The sequence below is a fragment of the Rattus norvegicus genome, chromosome 4 (assembly GCF_036323735.1).
Source record: "Rattus norvegicus strain BN/NHsdMcwi chromosome 4, GRCr8, whole genome shotgun sequence".
Classification (NCBI taxonomy): Eukaryota; Metazoa; Chordata; class Mammalia; order Rodentia; family Muridae; genus Rattus; species Rattus norvegicus.
In genome coordinates, this window is record NC_086022.1 from 59,331,432 (window position 1) to 59,349,245 (window position 17,814).

The window sequence follows — 17,814 nt, forward strand, 5'->3', positions numbered from 1 at the left end:
TACTTCAAGAGTTCTAAATGCATTTACTACTTAGGCTGCCTTTACTCCGTGATGTGTCAGTGGGGACATGTCCTCCTTCCAAGACAAGGCACATTGCACAGCCCTCTCACAATGGCCTCCCAATTGTCCTGTTGGCCACTTAAACCCATTGGCTCAGAATTTCTAGCACTGGGTCCATCCTCTAAGTGATTGAAGTTCCCGGGTGACTGACTTCACCAGAGCAGGAGCTGTTTCCTGAGGACATTGCTTCCTAACTGGCAGGGACTTTCTTGGCACCTTGGCATACTCTTGGAGCTGTGAAGCCTAGGAAAGACTAGGCTCAGACTGGTAATGAGAAGAGCTAATCTCTCGGAAGGACATAGTACCTGATAGGTGCTGGGCCAAACACATGAACGGTACCATTTCTCACTCTGCCCAGTGGTGCACAAGGTAGCTCTGTCGTCTCCATTTTACAGACGAGGAGACTGAGGCTAGAGATAAAGTACTTTGTTCAAGAACACACAGCCAGGGTATGGAGGGCCTGCATCCGGTCCCAGGCAGACTAATCACAATGTCCAGACTCCTGACCACTGTATTCTGTTGTGAACTCCCCACCAAAAGGTGGTGACCTGTCCCACTAGTCAGAGGCACAGTTGTACAAAATGGCTCTCACATCCTCAGAAGCTCCTCCTAGTACAAACTTGCCTGGAGTGTTGGTGTACCCAAAGTACCGGTGATTTTAGAGGGGTCATTAAGGGCAGAGAACAGAGCGCTCTGAGCTCCTGGGGTGAGCGAGTCAGGACCTAGGCTGGGTGGGGGCTTGGGGAGACATCTGTGTTTCTGTGCTGACAGTGTCTTTCCTCCCTCTGCACTGGACAGAGCCTCCTCTGTTTCTCTCCATCTGACCTGTTTCCTCCTCTGGCTCTGGAGTTCCTGGCTCCTCTGAATACCTCTTCTTAAGCCCCCATCTCTTCTCTCTCTGCCTCAGCTTGGTAAGAGTGAAAAGGGCTCTTGGGGCTGGGCATGGGGAAACATCTCTTGGTTCTGGTGAATGGGTCCCACAACCTTTCTGAGTTAGAAGAGAGAAGCCCACAGAAGGGTTTAGAAAACACCCTGAAGAGACAACCCCAACCTGAGATTCTCCATCAGAGGCCCTACCGATTTTCATCAGGGTATTCGAAAGTGGCAGCTGTTTTTAAGAATGTTAACGGAATTATCACAGTGGTGCACATTAGTGAATGAATCACACGTTTGACTTGCCCAAAGTATAACCAACCTCTGATCAAGAATGAGACAGTGTGGGGCTAGAGCGATGGCTCAGCAGTTAAGAGCACTTATTGGTCTTGCAGAGGACCCCGTTTGAATCCCAGCAACCACACGGCAGCTCACAACCATCTGTAGCTCCATTTTTAGGGATCCAATACCCTCACTGACCTCTGAGGACACCAGAATATACATAGTATGTACACGTAGAGAAAACATTCCCATATAAAATAAAATATAAACATATAACAAAATTATTTTTGAAAGAGCTAGACTATGCCCATTGATTCTGGCCTTTCCCTTCCAGCCTTCTTTTAGTTATGTCTCTGGAGTTGGGGGGTGCATATTTCTGGTTGTCAAATGACTTTGGGGTACTGCTGGCATTTAGAAAGCAGGGTCTAGGTAATGCACGAGGCTGCCCTGTCCAGAAATGGAATGGCAAAGGCCCTAGGGCAGGTTACAGCTGCATCGGTGGTCGGTGTCCCATACTATCACCATTTCACAGGCCTCCGGAATGCTCCCCGATGCTGGGCAGTGATCCAGCCCCTGCTGTGTGCTGTCTACATGCCCAAGTGTGAAAATGACCGAGTGGAGTTGCCCAGCCGTACCCTCTGCCAGGCCACCCGAGGCCCCTGTGCCATTGTGGAGCGGGAACGAGGGTGGCCTGACTTTCTGCGTTGCATGCCGGACCACTTCCCTGAAGGCTGTCCAGTAAGTGTGTAGTCTAGCCTTGGAACAGAGCAGCACTGTACTGGGTGCAGGGCAGCCAGAGATGTCTCTCCTAGGAGACCCTGTGTCTGCACACACAGGACCAGTGAACCATACATCCAAGCTGTAACCCACAGTCCGGGTCTCTGTGGGGGCTTCTCTGTTGACCCGATCATGTTCTGTAAATAGTTTTTGAATGTTCACTGTTAGGGTTGGTGTTGAGGGGGTAATGAGTGACAGGAGCCTGTGTTGAGAGATTTCTGTCACGTGTAGAAGTCAGGACATACCCACATGAAGCGCTCAAAGCAGGAAGACAGAGGGGTATGGGGCAGTGTGGGTTGGAAGAGGACATCTATAGGGATAACAGAATGATCGTGATGCTATCATTTACCATTATGCGAACGTTAGCCCTTTATTTTCTAATCCTTAGGTCCTATGAGGTAGGGGCTACTCTCTCAGATGAGGAAAATAAAATAGTCAAGTAATTTGTCCAAAGATGTAGAGCCATTGAACAGTAGTGGGCCTGCAGCCAGCACATCTGCCCTTGCCTGGTTTCCCAGACATCCTTAACCCCGATTTACCTTTCCCCGTGGTATTTTCTTTTTCCTTCCCCATGGCAGAACGAGGTACAAAACATCAAGTTCAACAGTTCAGGCCAATGTGAAGCACCCTTGGTGAGGACAGACAACCCCAAGAGCTGGTACGAGGACGTGGAGGGCTGTGGGATCCAGTGCCAGAACCCGCTGTTCACCGAGGCTGAGCACCAGGACATGCACAGTTACATCGCAGCCTTCGGGGCGGTCACCGGCCTCTGTACACTCTTCACCCTGGTGAGCAGTGCTTTAAGGGCAAGGGCGCAGGACTGACGGCCCAAGGAGCAGGGACCCAAAAATGAAATGGCTTGGTAGGGGGCCCACGGGAGCTTAGGAGGGGCTCTTGGGTTCAGATCAAGGCATCTGCAGCAGAATAGACCCTCACCTCACTGCATGGCCGCTTCTCCCTTTAGGCCACCTTTGTGGCTGACTGGCGGAACTCCAATCGCTACCCTGCGGTTATTCTCTTCTATGTCAATGCGTGTTTCTTTGTGGGCAGCATTGGCTGGCTGGCCCAGTTCATGGATGGTGCCCGCCGGGAGATTGTTTGCCGAGCAGATGGCACCATGAGATTTGGGGAGCCCACGTAAGTATCTTGGGGACCCAGAGGTGAAGGTGGGAGGAGAAAGACTGTAATGCGCATTTTCCACAGATGGACTTGAAGGTGGCCATAATGGGTAGGATTTAGCAGTGCCCTGTTGTGTTCAGTGTTGACACTTGTGATTCTTCAGAGATGTACCCTAGAGCCTCTTCACATCTGACCTGTGTCCCAACTCCTGGGGACCCTCCACATTTTAGTAGACTAGGACCTGGGCATAGGGCGGAGTGACCAGTAGGAAGAGTACAAAGTGGCTCTCCAAGTGACACCTCACGTCTTCATAGCTCCAGCGAGACCCTATCCTGTGTCATCATCTTTGTCATCGTGTACTATGCCTTGATGGCTGGAGTAGTGTGGTTCGTGGTCCTCACCTATGCCTGGCACACCTCCTTCAAAGCCCTGGGCACCACTTACCAGCCTCTCTCGGGCAAGACATCCTATTTCCACCTGCTCACGTGGTCACTCCCCTTCGTCCTCACTGTGGCAATCCTTGCTGTGGCTCAGGTATCATGGTTGGGAGCTGGGGATCTGAATGGGGTGAGCTGGAGGAAGGGCCACACCTAACTGTCCCTTCCACGCCTTCCCGCTACAGGTAGATGGGGACTCCGTGAGTGGCATCTGCTTTGTAGGCTACAAGAACTATCGGTACCGTGCTGGCTTTGTACTTGCCCCAATTGGCCTGGTGCTTATTGTGGGAGGCTACTTCCTCATCCGAGGTGAGTGGCTCAGCCGGGCCAGCTAGGCAACATGGCGCGCTGAGCACCTTCTCTGTGGAAGTAGGGATGGGAGCTTCCAGCTCCACTTCCTTCCTTTGATACCTACCTAAACCTTGGTGCAATAGAGAAGACGACCCTATAGGCAGGCAGGACAGCACTTTTGTGAGGACAGAAAAATGGACCTCTTCCTCCAAAGCCATAACCAAGGTTCTTGGCTTTTTTGAGGGGAACTTGGCTGGATTCTGGACTCTTTTTCTTACCGCTTGTCAGGATGTATTTGCATGGTGAATGCCCTGGGACACCTAGCTGGTCCACGTGGATCGGCTTGGGGCCACTGCTTATGCCTGTTCACACTACTTTTATATACACTGTCATCTTTTTGGAGCTTGGTTTCCAAGTCATGCCAACCCCTAACATACACAAACAGTTTTCATAACATATACAGATTTACTGGTCCCTAATTTCCCCATCTCAATCTGCCACCCCGTGATTTGCCTTGGTTTCTAGCTCATTTTGCTTGGTTTTCTTTGTCAGTTTTGGTTTCCTCCCACTGAACTGTCAACCTTCTGTTCAGCCTTCTTCCCTGCCTTTTCTGGCAGAGCATCTGAGCCTCTGGTGTATGTTTCGCATCTGTGCCTCCCATACGGTAACCAGTAGCCATGAATGTTGAAACGAGGCCAAACTGAGATGCTTCTTAAGTGTAAAAAACCCAATGTGTTTGAGACTTAATTTGAAGAAGAGAAAGAAGAAAATTGAATATAAATTAATCACTGGTAGTTTGTTGTGTGGAATGCACAGGTGGTTTTTATTTTGGATATATTTGGTTTACAAAATATAGTAAAATTATGTAGTTTTTTTATGTGGTTACTAGAAAATTTGGGATTTTTTTTTAATGTCACACAATGTATTTCTATTGGGCAATACTATTGTTGATTCGGTTTCACGCTTTTTCCGTCAGAATAGCTTTGACCTGGTTTCCTCTCTGTCCTTGACTGTTGTCTAGGCTCTGTCCCAGTTACTGCAGCCCATAGCACATTTGCTAATAGCTGTTCTCTTATTCTCTGGTTCCCCAAGCTTTAAGTCAGGATGGTGTAATTTGTCATAGGACTCCAGTGCCATGGGGCCTCCCTCCCTGCGCCCCCTCTACCCTCCCAGGACACTGTCTTCTGTCCTGCTAATGTCTGAATTTTCTTTCTGTTTAGGGGTCATGACTCTGTTCTCCATCAAGAGCAACCACCCTGGGCTTCTGAGTGAGAAGGCAGCCAGCAAGATCAATGAGACCATGCTGCGCCTGGGTGAGTGGTGCCTAGGGGACTCTGGTCATCTCAATCCCGAATCACGCTGGGGCCTCCAGGATGCAGAAGAACAGTGCAGAGAGTAAAATATTCAGGGACAAAGCCAAGGTGTAGTGATAGTGGAGGTGGTAACTCCCTGTGAGAAGTCCAGGTCAGGGCCAAGACTGCTACCATAGGCCTCTTGCTCTTCCTGTGGCCTCCACAGTCACCTCCAGGACTTTCTGGATTTATTTTGGAGGATGCAGTTCCTGGTCTGAGGCCAGCATGTAGTCACCCTGGCCTCAGCTGTCTTTAGTACTCAGTACACAGTTACCCATCCCCCTGGTGCTGCTGCTACTGTGTCTGTTCTGGTAATGGATCCTGCCCCTGAACTCCATAGGCATTTTTGGCTTCCTCGCCTTTGGCTTCGTGCTCATCACCTTCAGCTGCCACTTCTATGACTTCTTCAACCAGGCTGAGTGGGAGCGTAGCTTCCGGGACTATGTGCTGTGAGTGAGGGGCCCTGGGCTTGGCTGTGGGAGTGGTTGGGATTGGAGCGTCAGCTAGAATGCAGCATTGCATCTGCTTGTGGTCTTCCACCGTCCTGCTCAGGTATGAATAGCTTCCAAAAGTGCTGTCTGCACCCCCTGGGCAGGATGTCCTGTGTGTTTGCAACTGTTCAGAAGCCAACCCATGTGCCTCTGCCTGGTTGGGATCTGTGTGCCGTCTACCGTCTGTGGCTCTCCCCAAGTCACTGCCCAGGACCAGGCTCTCGGGCAGCTCAGCAGTCTGGTCAAGTTTGCCAGTTTTGCTTGAGCGTTTCTGTATCTCAGTAAAGGTGAACCATGGCGACTGAGGCATCTCCACTGCTTAAAGGATGCCTGCTGCTCCTAGGGGTCATGGTTAAGACCTCTCTTAAAAGGGAGACTGTTTTTAGCCATCGTCAGTTCCCAACATCTATACCTGTTAGCTCCCAAATGCCTGTAACTCCCAGCTCCAGAGATTCAACGCCCTCTCCTGACTCTGCAAGCACCTGGACATAAGTCTCTCTCTCTCTCTCTCTCTCTCTCTCTCTCTCTCTCTCACACACACGCACACACACACACGCACACACACATACACAGATACATCTAAAGAAAACTTTAATACAATAGGAGAGAGGGATGCTTGCACTGACTGCTTTTGGCTCATCCTTAACTTTTCCCCTTTTACTTTAGGGAGCTGTAACTCAGTGATGCTGGGTTTTTGTCCCAGAAGTTTGATGTGAGGCTCAGACAGCAGTAGTTTATAAAAGCTCTCTAGATGACTCCAAAGCGTGTCACCGGGACTAGTATATAACCCAGTGGTAGAGTCTGGCTTGCGTGGGATTCCATGTCCAACCCCTGCACCATGAGAATCACACAGTGAGGCTCAGCTCTTTCCTGTATAGATTTATGTCTGGTTGCCTTCTTATCGGATTCCAATAGCCTTAGCTTTTGACCATCCCTTGTTATAGATGCCAAGCCAATGTGACCATTGGGCTGCCTACCAAGAAGCCCATTCCTGATTGTGAGATCAAGAATCGGCCCAGCCTCCTGGTGGAGAAGATCAATCTGTTTGCCATGTTTGGCACTGGCATTGCCATGAGCACCTGGGTCTGGACCAAGGCCACCCTGCTCATCTGGAGGCGCACCTGGTGCAGGTGGGGTCAGCAGCCATCTAATCTTGTCCTTCCCCTCTTACTCTCAGCCTTATGTCTTCACTTGAGGGCCTTGTCTTATGCTTCCAAAGCACAGACTGGGCAGGGTTTGCCAAAGCAAGTCGGGATGGCTGGTTTCTTAGCAGCTCACCGCTGCCCTCTAGGGGACAGCGAGGGGAGTCAGAACCAGAGTTTTGGAGGAGGAGCCGCAGGAGCCCTGCATTCTAGGCATGTTTTGTTGCTGTGAAGGCCTCTGCTCCTCAGAGTCCTCAGGACTCCGGGTCCTTAGAATCCCAGGCCTTTCCACAGACTTGAAAGGAAGTGCTGCTCCTGCACTTGCAAGCCCCACCCCTTCTGTTCTCAGGTTGACTGGGCACAGTGATGATGAACCCAAGAGAATCAAGAAAAGCAAGATGATTGCCAAGGCCTTCTCTAAGCGGCGTGAACTGCTGCAGAACCCGGGCCAGGAGCTCTCCTTCAGCATGCACACTGTCTCCCATGATGGACCTGTTGGTGAGCCTCAGTGTCTTCTCCTGCTGAGACACTTGACCTCCACAGTACCAGGCCCATTTCCATTTGGATACACGGATTGTTTGGCAAACTGAGGATCGAGGCACTCACTCACACTCCGCTCCCTCCTGGGTGCCCTGTCATGTTTCACCTCCCATCCTCCACCTCCACTCCTTTCTTCCCTTGGCCTGTTCTTGGTATTGCAATTCTCTGGGGGCTCTGCTCCCTCTCCCTTCTTCTCCGCCATCTCCAGTGACTTTTCTGAGCCAGAGTCAGGGTGCTGCTATTAGACTTACTGGTTTTTAAAAATTTTTATTTATTTTTGCACTCCAGACTTTATTCCCCTCTCGGTCCACCTCCCTCCCGACTGTTCCATACCCCATACCTCCTCCCCACCTCCCCCACTCTTCCCCGATCTCCACAAGGATGTCCCCACCCACCCCACCAGACCTCTAAACTTCCTGGGGCCTCCTGTCTCTTGAGGGTTAGGTGCATCTTCTCTGACTGAACCCAGACCTGGGACCCTCTGCTGTATATGTGTTGGAGGCTGGTACTAGACTTATGATCTCAAGTTTTACTTTTGGGGATCAGAGGCTGCTCCACTCAGACTTTGAATGGGCACTGGTTACAGGGTGGATTTTTTACCAGCTGCAGTAGGAAGGACTGGCTAGGAAAGATGAAATGTATTACATAAGGAGGGGTCATTGTTCTTTCTTTCCTTTCATCCCCAAAGCCGGTTTGGCTTTTGAACTCAATGAACCCTCAGCTGATGTCTCCTCTGCCTGGGCCCAGCACGTCACCAAGATGGTGGCTCGAAGAGGAGCCATATTACCCCAGGATGTGTCTGTCACCCCTGTGGCAACTCCAGGTATGAGGGCTCTGTCTTCTGCAGGGAGGAGGAGTGTGTGGACACACTGGCTAGGAGTTCCTGGGCTGAATATATGGGGAAGGAAGGAAAGGCCCTGGAGGATCTGCAGGGGGTGCCAAGGCTTGGGAAGCCTGGAGAGATGGCTCCTAGAACTCAAGACTAGGGATTCTGGCAAGGGAAGGACAGAAAGAACAGAATAAAGCCCTAAGCTGTGTTCTTTATCCTCCTGACAGTGCCACCAGAAGAACAAGCCAACCTGTGGCTGGTTGAGGCAGAGATCTCCCCAGAGTTAGAGAAGCGTTTAGGCCGGAAGAAGAAGCGGAGGAAGAGGAAGAAGGAGGTGTGCCCCTTGGGGCCAGCCCCTGAACTTCACCACTCTGCCCCTGTTCCTGCCACCAGTGCAGTTCCTCGGCTGCCTCAGCTGCCTCGGCAGAAGTGCCTAGTAGCTGCAAATGCCTGGGGAACAGGAGAGCCCTGCCGACAGGGAGCCTGGACTGTAGTCTCCAACCCCTTCTGCCCAGAGCCTAGTCCCCATCAAGATCCATTTCTCCCTGGTGCCTCAGCCCCCAGGGTCTGGGCTCAGGGCCGCCTCCAGGGGCTGGGATCCATTCATTCCCGCACTAACCTAATGGAGGCTGAGCTCTTGGATGCAGACTCGGACTTCTGAGCTTGCAGGGCAGGTCCTAGGATGGGGAAGACAAGTGCACGCCTTCCTATAGCTCTTCCTGAGAGCACACCTCTGGGGTCTCATCTGACAGTCTATGGGCCATGTATCTGCCTACAAGAGCTGTGTACGACTGGCTAGAAGCAGCCAGACCATAGAAACAAGCTGAACACAGCCACTGATAGACCTCACTTCAGAAGCAAGACCTGCAGTTCAGGACCCTTGCCTCTGCCCCCCAATTAGAGTCTGGCTGGCAGTGTTAGTCTCCAACAGAGCTTGTACTAGGGTAGGAACGGCAGAGGCAGGGGTGATGGTACCCAGAGTGGGCTGGGGTGTCCAGTGAGGTAACCAAGCCCATGTCTGGCAGATGAGGGCTGACTGCCCTTTTCTGTGCCAATGAGTGCCCTTTTCTGGCGCTCTGAGACCAAAAGTGTTTATTGTGTCATTTGTCCTTTTTCTAGGTGGGAACAGGACTCTCTTTTTCCTCTTCCTGGTAGTTGTAATGACTACTCCCATAAGGCCTATAACTGCTCTCAGTAGGTGGCCCTGTCCAAAACACATCTTCACATCTTAGTTCCACTAGGCCAAACTCTTATTGGTTAGCACCTTAAAACACACACACACACACACACACACACACACACACACACACACCCTCTTACTTCTGAGCTTGGTCTCAAGAGAGAGACAACTGGTTCAGCTCCAGGCCTCTGAGAGTCATGTTTTCTTCCTCACATCCATCCAGTGGGGATGGATCCTCTGACTTAAGGGGCTACCTTGGGAAGCCTCTGTAGCTTCAGCCAGGCAAGAAAGCTTCTTCCAACTTCTGTATCTGGTGGGAAGGAGGACTCCCTACTTTTTACAATGTCTAGTCATTTTCATAGTGCCCCACATTCAAGAACCAGACAGCAGGATGCCTTAGAAGCTGGCTGGGTTCCAGGTCAGAGGCTCAGTATGAGAAGAAGAAATATGAACAGTAAATAAAACATTTTTGTATACGTTCATGTGTGTTTCTTTCCCCCAGCCCCAGCTCTGGTTTATGTACCTGGTCCAGAACTTCCATGTATTCCTGAGTCCTTTTTGACCAGTGGAGAGCTTGCTGGTGTGGTCATGACTGACAGCGAGGCTGATTCAGGGTAATATGCTGGCTACCCTCTCTGGCTACTTGGCTGTAAATGGACAAAAGATGCTCAGTGGCCAGCATCCCTAAGTTCCAAACATAAAGAGAATCAAGGGCAGACATTCAGGATGCCCCTTGAGTGGCTGTGGGAAGTGTTTTCCTCATGTATATAGATGGGCACAGCTCCTGCCAATCCCAGGTTCTACCACTGCAAGGCTGGCATGCTCTGCCTTCTACCAGAGATGTTAGGTCAGGGACATTCTGAATCACAGCTTCCTTTCTGGGCAGTCAAAGGAATTCAAACACAAGGAAAGCTTATTGGTTTGCTTCTTTAAGCTACCAGCAGAAGATTGGGAACTGGATTCAAGTGACTCTAAGTTCTGTCACAAGGTCTGTAGAGAAAAGGCAGCGAGAGCCACAGGCCTGAGGATCCTGTGGAGCGCTGACCTGGCTTATGAGGAGTATGCCCTTCTTCAGCTGTGTGTGTGACGGGGACAGCAGGTTCCAGGAAGAGGAGAAAGGGCATGCTGGTTTTACCCTAGGTGTCATGTAGATATGTTATACCACTGACAGCTGACACCCAGGGCTGGCTTTACTAGGCACTCTTCCGAACCTTCCACAGGATCCAGCTCATGCAGTGTCACAGCCCTGACAGGTTCTTAGGCCCCTCAAGACACTGAGGCAGAAAAGGCCTAATAGGCTGCTCCAAACTATTCAGCTACTGGTAATGCTGGCACCCAGGCATGGTCTCCAGGTTTCAGGTTGACAGGGATCCAACCAGAGGTGCTCTTTGCATGGAAACAAGTTCAGCAAAGTGAAGCAACCCCGCAGCCCGAGAAGCACAGGCACCGGTCCAGTATTTCTGATTCTGAAGTCCCGCTCTCTGGCTCAGCAGAAATTCTCTCAGATTCCCCATTTTGTGTTCCCTCAGGCCACCCCCTCCTCTGCACTTACATGTGATGTTCATTCTTGCCGTCCCAGCTCTGTACAGAAATGAGGCTTACAAAAAAAAAAAAAAACAAAAAACAAACAAAAAAAAAAAAACCCAAAACTTTGACAACATTTAAAACAGCTGATCAGTGTTGGTTATTATTTTCTGAAATAAAAAAAATTGCTACAGTTTTCTTTTCCTCATTTCATCTCCAGGAACATTTAACTGTTTCTTTTCTTCATTCCTTTTCTTCTTTGAAAGGTCGCTTGTGTACAGGATGAAATATTGAGATCAGTCTGGGCCTTCAAATGGAAACCTGTATGGTTGCAGTGGCAGATTGTACACACTAGAGGGCAGTACTAACGCAATTTGTTTTCTGTGTGATACCCAAGCAAACAGGCAGCCATACAGGATTTCTGTGGGAGTGGCAGAAGTCACTCCCAACAATGACCACCATTCCATCTAAAAGTCTTGAATCCAGTTCCTAAGGAAACACTTCCAGGTTCAAGGGGTGCCTTTGGTTTCCTGCTGCCCTGAGAACCACTTCCCTACCAGCTCTGCTTTCTGCCTTGCCTGGGTTCTTGGGTTTCCCTATCACACTCTCAACCTTAGACTTCCAGTTCCTACTTCTATTGGTTCCAGTTTCCTTCTTAATTATTTTTATTTTATGTTGACTACAAGTATGTCTGTGTGAGGATGTTGGATCTCCTGGAACAGGAATTACAGACAGTTGTAAGCTGCTATGTGAGTGCTGGGAATTGAACCTGGGTCCTCTGGAAGCCCCTGGCCCAAGTTTCCTTAAAGCAGACTGCACTGCCCTAACCATTCCCCTCGCCCACTTAAGCTTCTGGTGTAAAACATTGAAAAGACAAGGAAATCACAAAGAACAACAGACTAGCAACCAGGGCTGGAGAGAAAAGGCTTGCCTTGCAAGCATAACAGCTTGACTACCTGAGTTTGGTCCCTGGAGTCCTCAAGGTGGTATGTGTACCCATGTGCACACATATAAGCATTCATTTTTATTATGTTTACTTACTGTGTAAACATGTGGGTATGCCCACGTGCCATGCAGTTTTCAGAGGACAGCTTTCAGGAGTCAGTTCTCTGGTTTTTTGAGAGGAACAGTCTGTATTTTTCGGATTTCTTTTCTACTGTTTGTTTTGAAACAAGGTCTCAGGCCTTGTTTTTTTGTTTTTGTTTTTCAAGACAGGATTATTCTATGTAGCCCTAGCTGTCCTAAATTTGCTTTGTAGACCAGGCTGGTTTCGAACTCAGAGAGCCTGAGGGCTGAGATTAAAGGCATGAACCACTATGCCTGGCTCAGGTCTTGTTATATAGCTTGGACTGGCATGTAACTTTGTATATGTGTCACACTGGCCTTAAATTCTCAATTCTGCTTCAGCTTTCTGATAAGCTGGTACTATAGGCAGGCACCTCCATGCTTCTTATATTTTCTTATTTCAGATGCAGTTTATATATTGCTTTGTGTTTGTTTGGCCTTTTAGCTTTTTCACATTTACTTATTTCTTCATTTGTTTATTTATGTGTGTATAAAAGCATGTGTGGGTGCCATGTGGAGGTCAGAAGACAGATTATGGGACTGGGTTCTCTTCTTGTATTATATGGGTTGTGGGGCTTGAATTCGGGTCGTCAGCTTGGTGGTAAGTGCCTCCACCTGCAGAAGAGTTTGTCTGCCAGTCCGTCTGTCCATCCTATCTATCTATCTATCTATCTATCTATCTATCTATCTATCTATCTATCTATCTATCTATCTGTGAGACTGGGTCATGCTATGTAGCCAGAATGAACTCATATTCTCTATGGAGTTCTACTCTGGACATTGGAATCATACTTTTTGTCTACAGAATTTTGAAATTCCACAATGGTAGAAGTCAGCAGAGGTCTGTTTTCAGAGACTGTGCTAGGCATCTAGTGGCTCTTGCTATTCTTGCTCTTACCTGGGGTTTTATACAAGCCAGGCAAGTCCTCTATCACTGTTGTATCCTAACTCCTTCTCTATTTCTTTTCCCCGTCTGGGATTTGGGCTTTCATTATTTGGGGTTTGCGAGCAGGTTGTCTAATTTATTTTTTACATTTGTGAGTTTCAAATGAGTACTTTATCTGCATCGTTTCCACCCCACCCTCTCCTATATTTTATTTCAATCTCCTGTGGTTTTGTATTCTCTTACTGTAGTGCTAGGAATGGAACCCAGGCCTTGGAGCATGTGCAGCAAATACTCTGCCGCTGAACTGGGCCTGCGGCTCTGCTTTTGAGAGGTAAAGAAAAGAATGTGCTCATCTAAAAAAACGAGGAAAAAAAAAAAGGAACACCACAGCTGTTCGATACATAATCTTATGTATTATGTCAAAATATACATTAAAATGCATGTAATGAATATAAGCTACCATTTTCACCATCTGAGGAAAAGCTAGAAAACCTCTTTTTTTTACACAGGAATACGCACACCTGTAATCTCAGCACACTTAGGAGGTTGAGGCAGGAGGACTTGCTGAAGTTTTGGGCTAGCCTGGTCTAAATGGTAAGTTCTTGGCCAGCTAGGCTACACAGGAAGATTTCTACCTCCACAAACAACCACCACAACAAAAATTTTCTATTTAAAGTTTTCTAATGAAAAAAAAATTCTGCTACAGGCTTTCGATTAAACTGTGCTTTTGTTTTCTGGATGCTTCCTCCTTGAAACTGCATGCTCTGTCATAAATACAGTATCGTAAGTCTCCAAGTGATTTGGTGGTAGTGGGGTACGGTCTATGTACCCTAGGCAGGCTTTAACGGCTCAGTCTAGCCCAGGGCAGCCTTGAACTCACAAAGCCTTCTTCCTCAGCCCCCTGAGTACTGGGATTACATGTGAGCACTACCAGTTGTTTTATAATTTAAAAATGTTAGCCTCTACCTCTTTTCTTGTGCTGTTGGAGGGGGAACCCAAGGCCTCACTGCGCCCCAGGATTCCTATCTCCCTATCTTGCTTTCACATAAGAGGTTTGCTGCGCATGCACGGTGTGGCACTAGGTGTTCCATGCCGGACGATCGTCACTCCTTGTGATCTGGCTGGCCTATTTCCTTGCAGAATCCCTCAGCATTAGTTTCTTCATTTTCTCTCTTGGACTGGTCAGATACCTCATGGAAGATTATTACTGTCTGCCAGGCTCCTGGAAGCTGAATGAACCAGATGAAGGGAAAAGACCTGTAGGCCTAAAACGTCTTTTAATAGTTAACAGACTTGTGTAGTCTTAAGGCTTCTAATGTGGTAATTCCACCTTCATGGATGCTTGGTTTGCCTCAGCAACAAAGCTGTGCCTTGGAAGCAGCAGATGAATAAGACGGAGCTAAAAAGTATGAAGACTGTGATCTGATTGTTGGTTCCATGCAATGGTAGAATCTGCATAAACAGGGGCTACACATGTGTCTCTTTTCAGGGCTCAAACTCATTATGTTTCATCACCACATCCCACTGAAGGATCACTTCTCTGCTCGGTAATCAACTCTAGTGGCTGGCCAGGTAAGCAGCTGCTGGGTATGAGCTCCTCATATGCCAGGTGGCCGTGCTGAAGCTCCCTTGTGTATTGGGGAGGAAAGAAATCGGTAATAAAGTTGTTAGCCTCTGCCCAGCAGCTGGAGGACGGAGCTCTGGGCCCCTTCTTCATAAGAGGAAGGAAATGATCAAAATTGGACACACCAGGAGAAAGCCTAATAAGCTTTTGTGTCTGGCAGACTTTTGGGGTTTGTGGCAATAACAGTGCTCAGGTGTCCTTCAGCACAGACCTGGAAATAACAGCTACCAAATGAAGAGACTTCCAGGGTACTAGTAAGAGATGGCAGGAGCTCAAGCAGGTGATTTCCCCCTTTGTCTTATTCTTTTTTTTTTAAAGGTTTATTTATTTATTATATATATAGCATCCTGCCTGCATGTACACCTGTAGGTCAGAAGATCCCATTACAGATGGTTGTGAGCCACCATGTGGTTGCTGGGATTTGAACTCAGGACCTCTGGAAGAACAGCCAGTGCTCTTAACCTCTGAGCCATCTCTCCAGCCCTCTCTCTTTTTTTTTTTTTTAAAGAATTATTTATTTTGGGGACACAGCTACAGTGTACTCACATATAATAAATAAATATCTTTAAAAAAAGAATAATTTATTTTATGTATATGAGTACACTGTAGCTGTCACTACATTACACTGGTGTGTAGCTACTCAGACACACCAGAAGAGGGCATCAGATCCCATTACAGGAGGTTGTGAGCCACCATGTGGTTGCTGGGAATTGAACTCAGGACCTCTGGAAGAGCAGTCAGTGCTCTTAACCTCTGAGTCATTTCTCCAGCCCTGTCTTATTCTTGCTTAGAAAAAAGTAGATTCTCTCATGATGAGCTGGCCAGTGGTCTGAGGGAGCTTTTAGGGCTGTTGTCACTTTCTGAGCAGTCACAAACTGTGATCCTCTTTGCCTCAGTTTCTTTAGGAATAAAAAAGCCTACTTCATAATATGCTAAAAGAGTCAACCACATGTTAAGGCTTTTTTCCCCCTTTAGGTAATATTCACATAAAAATTTAAAGACTGTGCAATAAAAATAATTTTTAAGCTCGTGTATACATGTGTGTCTGTACGACCAGAAGAGGGGGTCACATCCCCTGGAGCTGGCGTTACAGGTGGTTGTGAGTTCCCCAATGTAGTTGTTGGGAACAAATCCAGTAAGGGCTCCGAAGTTCTGAGCCAACTCTCTGACCCCTAGAAAGTGTGGTGTTGTCTCTTGCTTTTTGGTTTAATTTGCTTCCTTTCTTCCCTCCTTTCAAGTATGAGTGCTCTAGCAACTTGCACATCTGCATGTCAGAAGAGGGCATCAGACTGCATACTATAGATGCTTGTGAGTCACCAGGTGGTTGCTGGGAATGGAATTCAGGATCTCTGGAAGAGCTTGCCCTTAACTGATAAGCCATCACTCCAGCCCCAGTCTAATTCGTTGTTGTTATTGTTATCTCTTCACGGCCCTCACCCCTCCCCGACAGGGTTTCTCTGTGTAGTCTGGCTGTCCTGGAACTTGTTCTATAGACCAGGCTGGCCTTGAACTGCATGCCTTTGCCTTCCAAGTGCTGGGATTAAAGGCATGTGACACAACTGCCTGGCGTTTAGTCCAATTTTTAAAATTATAAACATTTCCTTTTATCATTAAAAGATTATTGGAGAACAATTCTTACAAGAAAAAAATCTATCGTCAGTAGAACATTAGTTTCAGGTAACTTTCTTATTTTTATGCCAGGGTTTGGCTAAGCAGTCAAAGATAACCTTAACAAACTTTTGATTCTCAGGTCTCAGTCTCCTGAGTGTTGGGATTACCCTATGACCTACCCAGTAGGTACACAATTTTATTTTATTTTTGTTATTAAAAATAAAACTGATCAACAGTTAAGAGAATTCGATGCCCTTTTAGAGGACCGAGGCCCCATTCCCAGTACCCAGATATCATCTTAAACTCTAACTCTAGTCCTTTAATTACATGTGTGCGGTGGAATGAAAGAAAATTAACTTTAAAAAAAAAAAAAAACCAAACCAGGGTCTTGCTTCATGGCTCAGCTGACCTTGAACTATTATTACTGGTGATACATGCTTCAGATGTTCAAATTACTGCTGCGTACTCCACCCTACCTTGACGAGATTTCTTTCTTTCGGGGTTTGATTTTAGTTTCTTAATTCAAGAGTACGCCAGAAATCATGGCAGCAGGAAATGGCTTATTTGATTTCTTCTAGAAACCATCCCACTGAAGAAAGGCTCCGAACGGAGCAAAACCATGCCTTCTCGCCTGCAGCCGGAATTCAACTCACCTGACATGCCGCTTTTCCTTTAAAGACCGCCCGCACGATCGCACACATGCGCACACCCCGGAGGAAATTCACGCCGGCAAGGGAGCGAGTCATTCTTCCCCCACTTTCCCTGGGGTTTCTGGCATTCCTTTCCGGAAACCGCAACCCCTCTGGAGACATTTTCCTCATCTATTCCGTCGCGTCATCCGTTTTTATACTTTTCTGTTAGTCGCTGTCCTGGGAGTTCCCTCTCCACAGACTACTACTTTCCAGAGGAAGGCCAAAAGGACTACAACTACCAGGGGACTCTGCGGCCTGTCCGCCCCCCCGCGCGCGCAGTGCAAGTTGGGTTCTGAGGTCCCACGATCTTCTAGTCGCGTGCAGCCCGGAGCAAGCGCACTACAGGTTCCGTGGCGCCTCGCGTGTGAGTCAGACAGGGGTGGGGCGGGGCTGGAGAGGCCGGGCTGGCGGCGAGAGAGCGGGCGGAGGAAGGGGGTGGGAGCGCAGGCGATGGAGGGGAGGAGTGGGGGTATGGGGGAGGGAAGGGGAAGGGAGGCGGGAGGCGGGGCCGAGTGGGAGCTGGAGCTAGAGTCAGAGTCGGCGGTTGCAGTGGAGGCGGTGATGTCGGTGCAGGTTGTGTCAGCAGCGGCTGCCGCCAAGGTGCCTGAGGTGGAGCTGAAGGATCTGAGCCCCTCTGAGGCGGAGCCTCAGTTAGGACTGAGCACGGCGACCGTGGGCGCCATGGTACCCCCAGCGGGTGGCGGGGACCCAGAGGCTCCAGCTCCAGCTCCCGCGGCAGAGCGGCCCCCGGCCCCTGGCCCGGGCTCGGGGCCCACCGCGGCTCTCAGCCCTGCGGCAGGGAAGGTCCCTCAAGCGTCGGCCATGAAGCGGAGCGACCCTCATCACCAGCACCAGCGGCATCGCGACGGCGGCGAGGCCCTGGTCAGCCCCGACGGCACGGTCACCGAGGCGCCGCGCACGGTCAAGAAGGTACTGGGGTCGGGCTGCCTCTCTTCTCGGAGAGGCGGGGAGGGCGGGCATGGGAGCGGCGGCCCTTCACGGCACCGCAGCACCCCGTTCCACACCCTCTAGGTCGTGG

At 49.0% G+C, this 17,814-nt stretch overlaps 2 protein-coding genes and 1 long non-coding RNA gene across 4 annotated transcripts in view; 2 read left to right on the plus strand and 1 right to left on the minus strand.

The window, feature by feature from the left end:
• Window positions 1–9,849, plus strand: part of Smo (smoothened, frizzled class receptor) — a 30,197-nt gene extending 20,348 nt beyond the window's left edge. Inside the window, exons 2-13 of one of the 2 annotated variants that reach the window (XM_063285578.1) lie at window positions 859–971; window positions 1,748–1,953; window positions 2,571–2,780; window positions 2,957–3,129; window positions 3,426–3,645; window positions 3,734–3,857; window positions 5,060–5,152; window positions 5,532–5,640; window positions 6,627–6,812; window positions 7,174–7,322; window positions 8,053–8,187; window positions 8,421–9,849. In XM_063285578.1, coding sequence (XP_063141648.1) covers window positions 1,807–1,953; window positions 2,571–2,780; window positions 2,957–3,129; window positions 3,426–3,645; window positions 3,734–3,857; window positions 5,060–5,152; window positions 5,532–5,640; window positions 6,627–6,812; window positions 7,174–7,322; window positions 8,053–8,187; window positions 8,421–8,854 — 1,980 coding nt within the window. In that variant the 5' untranslated portion in view covers window positions 859–971; window positions 1,748–1,806 and the 3' untranslated portion in view covers window positions 8,855–9,849. The remainder of the gene's footprint in view (window positions 1–858; window positions 972–1,747; window positions 1,954–2,570; window positions 2,781–2,956; window positions 3,130–3,425; window positions 3,646–3,733; window positions 3,858–5,059; window positions 5,153–5,531; window positions 5,641–6,626; window positions 6,813–7,173; window positions 7,323–8,052; window positions 8,188–8,420) is intronic. The other variant, NM_012807.2, reaches the window with a different exon arrangement.
• Window positions 9,850–12,056: 2,207 nt separating this feature from the next.
• Window positions 12,057–17,170, minus strand: LOC120102483 (uncharacterized). The gene is made up of 2 exons (XR_005504143.2): window positions 16,737–17,170; window positions 12,057–14,476 (listed from the first exon to the last, which is right to left on the minus strand). It is a non-coding gene; the product is annotated as an uncharacterized LOC120102483 (long non-coding RNA).
• A 145-nt stretch (window positions 17,171–17,315) lies between these two features.
• The window catches only part of Ahcyl2 (adenosylhomocysteinase-like 2), a 149,757-nt gene continuing 149,258 nt past the window's right edge, over window positions 17,316–17,814 (plus strand). Inside the window, exon 1 of the mRNA NM_001173510.2 lies at window positions 17,316–17,705. Within this exon, the coding sequence (NP_001166981.2) occupies window positions 17,337–17,705 (369 nt within the window). The 5' untranslated portion in view covers window positions 17,316–17,336. The remainder of the gene's footprint in view (window positions 17,706–17,814) is intronic.